This window comes from Parus major, chromosome 17 (genome assembly GCF_001522545.3).
Source record: "Parus major isolate Abel chromosome 17, Parus_major1.1, whole genome shotgun sequence".
In the NCBI taxonomy this organism is placed as follows: domain Eukaryota; kingdom Metazoa; phylum Chordata; class Aves; order Passeriformes; family Paridae; genus Parus; species Parus major.
The window spans coordinates 10,062,613-10,064,308 of NC_031785.1; the positions used below are offsets into that span (position 1 = coordinate 10,062,613).

Sequence of the window (1,696 nt, forward strand, 5' to 3'; positions counted from 1 at the left end):
GGAGCAGTTTTTGGGAGCTGCTGCTGCCTGGGCTGTCAGATCCCTGCCAGCTGTTCTGAGCCTCCACAGCTCTGGTCGGGGATCATTCCTTATTTACTCCTTTTTCTCCTTCGCTCTCTGTTTCCCTTCCTTTTTACCTTGGGGCCATCGGCAGATTTGTTTCCTGATCTCTGTGTCTGCTTTGAAGAGAAATTCTCACCTTTTAGTTGCAGGAGGAATGTGAGGAATGAGGCCCCATGGCCACAGGCTCGCACCCAGCCGAGCAGGGCAGCGCTGCCCTCCCTGGGAGCGGCTCTGTGCCCCGGGCATCCTGGGCATGCACCGCTTCCAGCGCACATCTCAGCGTTCCACTCCGAAATTCTCCTTTGCCAGTCCTAGAGCCACAGGTCCTGGGCCACCACACAGGGTTTCAGCTTGTCTTAGCAGCTTTCTGCTGGATTAACTTCAAGGCAGATCATGAGTGGGTCAGAGAGGAGAAGTTGCTGTGGGGGTTCCGGGTGTTTGCAGCACCTGTGGGCTGGCTGGGGAGGAGCTGGTGCAGGCTGGTGTCAGCCCTCTCCTGGCTCTGAAAGCTTCCCTGCCACCTATGGATGACTGGAAATCCCAACAATCCGTGCAAATACTTCCAAGGATGGAGGAGACCCCACACCGCCATCTGCCCTGGGGACACAGGAATGTCTGTCCTAAAAAAGCCGTCCCAAGAAGATGCTCCAGGGTCCGGAGCCCCTCTGCTCTGGAGACAGGCTGGGAGAGCTGGGGGTGCTCAGCCTGGAGAAGGCTCCAGGGAGCCCTTTCAGTACTTAAAGAGGGCCAATAATGAGATGGGGACAGAGCTTTTAGCAGGACCTGTTAACAGAGCAAGAGCTGATGGCTCTGAAATAAACAGGGGCGATTCAGACTACAGTTAAGGAATGAATGAGGTTTTTACAAGGAGGGTTGTTCTCCTGGGAAGGGGAGAACTGCCCAGGATGGAAGTTGCGCTGACAGCTGCCCTTCCCTGGCCTTGCAGAGCACGGTTGGGGACAATCGCTGGCTCCAAGGACAGCTGCTGCAGTCGCTGCTCCGGCACTGCGACACGCGCGGGGCGGCGCGGTGGGCGCTCCACTGCCGCCTGCCCCCCGACATGCTGCCCCGGCCGCTGGCCAAGGAGCTGCAGGACCTGCACACCCTGCACAGGTAAAGCCCTCATTGCTGCCTTTCCCATGCAGATTGTTTGTCATTCAAACGCTGGAGATTGGCTTAAAATCGCCTGCCGTGATGCGTCCTCGGGGACAGAAGTTTGCAGCGGCTTCCTCCTACTCGGATCCCCCTGTGACCCTGCACACGCTGCACTTGTTTGTCATGAGCCTGGAAATGTTTGTGAAAGGGGCATTTTAAACTCATCCTGAGTACACAGAAGCTCTGTGAGATTGCTTCATGCCGCTGGGGGTTCTGAAACTTCCCCTACCAGATCAAAATCTGTTTGTCTGAGGTGACTGCAGATCTGTCAAACTTTTACTAATTATTTTTTTTTTTAATGCTGATGATTTGGGGAAGTCTCACAGTTCATGTTCAGGGATCCTGGTTTTGTGGATCTCTTTCTCCTGGTGCAGATCTGAGCTTGTTGTCATCTCAGGAAATGCAACACAGATGCAATCACCCTCAAAACACAAGGGGGTGGCTACAGGTGGCTGAGGCAGACTGTGCACCCAGAGAT

At 55.0% G+C, this 1,696-nt stretch overlaps 1 protein-coding gene across 6 annotated transcripts in view; it reads left to right on the plus strand.

Annotated features, from left to right (window-relative positions):
- The window catches only part of EXD3 (exonuclease 3'-5' domain containing 3), a 186,686-nt gene that overhangs the window by 83,261 nt on the left and 101,729 nt on the right, over window positions 1-1,696 (plus strand). For all 6 annotated transcript variants that reach the window (XM_033518355.1, XM_015644836.3, XM_015644838.2 and 3 more), the window contains one exon: window positions 1,010-1,176. In XM_033518355.1, the coding sequence (XP_033374246.1) occupies window positions 1,010-1,176 (167 nt within the window). The remainder of the gene's footprint in view (window positions 1-1,009; window positions 1,177-1,696) is intronic.